At 46.0% G+C, this 1,690-nt stretch overlaps 1 protein-coding gene across 1 annotated transcript in view; it reads right to left on the bottom strand.

Annotated features, from left to right (window-relative positions):
* Window positions 1-858: 858 nt before the first annotated feature.
* Window positions 859-1,690, bottom strand: part of LOC101856289 (flavin reductase (NADPH)) — a gene marked incomplete at its 3' end in the record, with an annotated part of 13,112 nt that continues 12,280 nt past the window's right edge. Inside the window, 1 exon segment of the mRNA XM_005107078.3 lies at window positions 859-1,060. Within this exon segment, the coding sequence (XP_005107135.2) occupies window positions 859-1,060 (202 nt within the window).

The following is a 1,690-nucleotide window of genomic DNA, read 5'->3' as shown; positions in this document are numbered from 1 at the left end:
GGGGGGGAGGGGAGGAGGATGGGCAGAGGGAGATCGAATCAGATTGCGATTTTTCGAATAATGAAATAGCTGATATATCACGTTTATACAAACTTCAACATAAATTAAGGACCATTTTGCAAGTTTGACTAAAATTCCCAGAGGGTTTCCGTGCTGCACGTGGTGGTTTTGCCCCTTTAGGAAGCTTTGCAGTACGCCTTGATAACCCATTAACACTTTCAGAGCAAAACTTTTCGAAACATTCCTTGCTGTCTTTTATTCGGATTTTTTAAAAATCTGGGCTGTCTGTTAAAGTAGTCCTTAACTTATGTTGAAGTATGTTTCCTAAGCCGTGAAGGTGATGGTAAAGGAAAGGGTTAAAGTAGCGGTGTAGAGAGGGTTAAGGTAGAGGTATAGAGAGGGTTAACCCTATCCGTACGTCGTGTTTTACTATTGTATATATACGACGTGGGGAACTGTGCTACCACTTTCCAAAGAGAAAATTTACTCGTTAATCCAATCCGTACGCTTTGCATAGCAGTCTGTCAAAATATTTTTTTTGAGAAATACATACTGAAAGTTTCAAAGAGATCTTCGTGCTAGAAGTATTCTAAAATGTGAAGAATACAACCCCGGGGGTACAAAATGACCACAGGTCGTTTGAATAGGGTTCAAGTAGAGATACAGTAAAGAGTTTCGCCTACCTTTGGTCCCCCGTGTGGTGACGGTGACGGTGACGGTAAATGAGAGGGTTGAAGTAGCGATACAGTAAAGAGTTCCCCATACCTTTGGTCCCCCAGGCGATGACGGTGACGGTGACGGTGACGGCGACGGTAAAAGAAAGGGTTCAAGTAGCGATACAGTAAAGAATCTCCCTACCTTTGGTCCCCCAGGCTGTGACGGTGACGAATCGTGTGACGCCGGCGTCCCTCATGGCCTCCACGATAGCCCTCACAGACGTAGAGTAGACGTCACAGGGATTGAACGTACCCGACTTCCCGCCCACCCCGCTCAGCACCGCGTCACAGCCCGACATGTGAGCGGCCAGGTCTTGGCGGGACAGGATGTCGCCGGACTTCACCTGACTCAGACAAAACAACGGAACAGACTGGTCAGTGTTTTACGGCGCTAGCAACTGTGTAAGGCCATATGGTCGCTTTTAAGTACAAGGGAGCTATCCCGAAAAACGCTGTTTTGAGAAAATCGAAGGTAAAGTTTCTGCCCCTAGTTCAGTTTCTTAAAAAGACAAGAAAAGCTTTCTCTATAACCAAACAAATATACACACGAATAAAACCCAACTTCTCCTACAGGTAGAGCAATGCCCACTTTTGGTGTAGGTCAAGATTTCTGGAAACCCCCGAAATCGGGGTTAGCCCGCTTGTCCTTAAAAAGCGACCTTATGAGCACGTGGTACACATTAAACGTTTTTATTTGGTATGAAATTTTGAATTTTGGCGGCCGAAGCCTACTCTTATCGATTTTTGACCCCCAAGGGATCTTTAAAGAGCGCAACTTGCACACAGGACCTCTGAGATTATTCGACCTTGTCCGAGAAGCCTAAGAGTAAATCCTTCCTACCAGAAGATCAGGGGTGTGTAAGGCCATATGGTCGCTTTTAAGTACAAGGGAGCTGAAAGACAGCAATGAGAATGAGCCAAGGAGTAGCTGTAGAAAGGCTGCGGAAAGTGTCAGGAGCCCAGAAGGGTGGGGG

Source organism: Aplysia californica, unplaced genomic scaffold (assembly GCF_000002075.1).
Source record: "Aplysia californica isolate F4 #8 unplaced genomic scaffold, AplCal3.0 scaffold00573, whole genome shotgun sequence".
Classification (NCBI taxonomy): Eukaryota; Metazoa; Mollusca; class Gastropoda; order Aplysiida; family Aplysiidae; genus Aplysia; species Aplysia californica.
The sequence above is the reverse complement of the archived record's forward strand: the minus strand, read 5'-3'. Positions and strand labels throughout refer to the sequence as shown.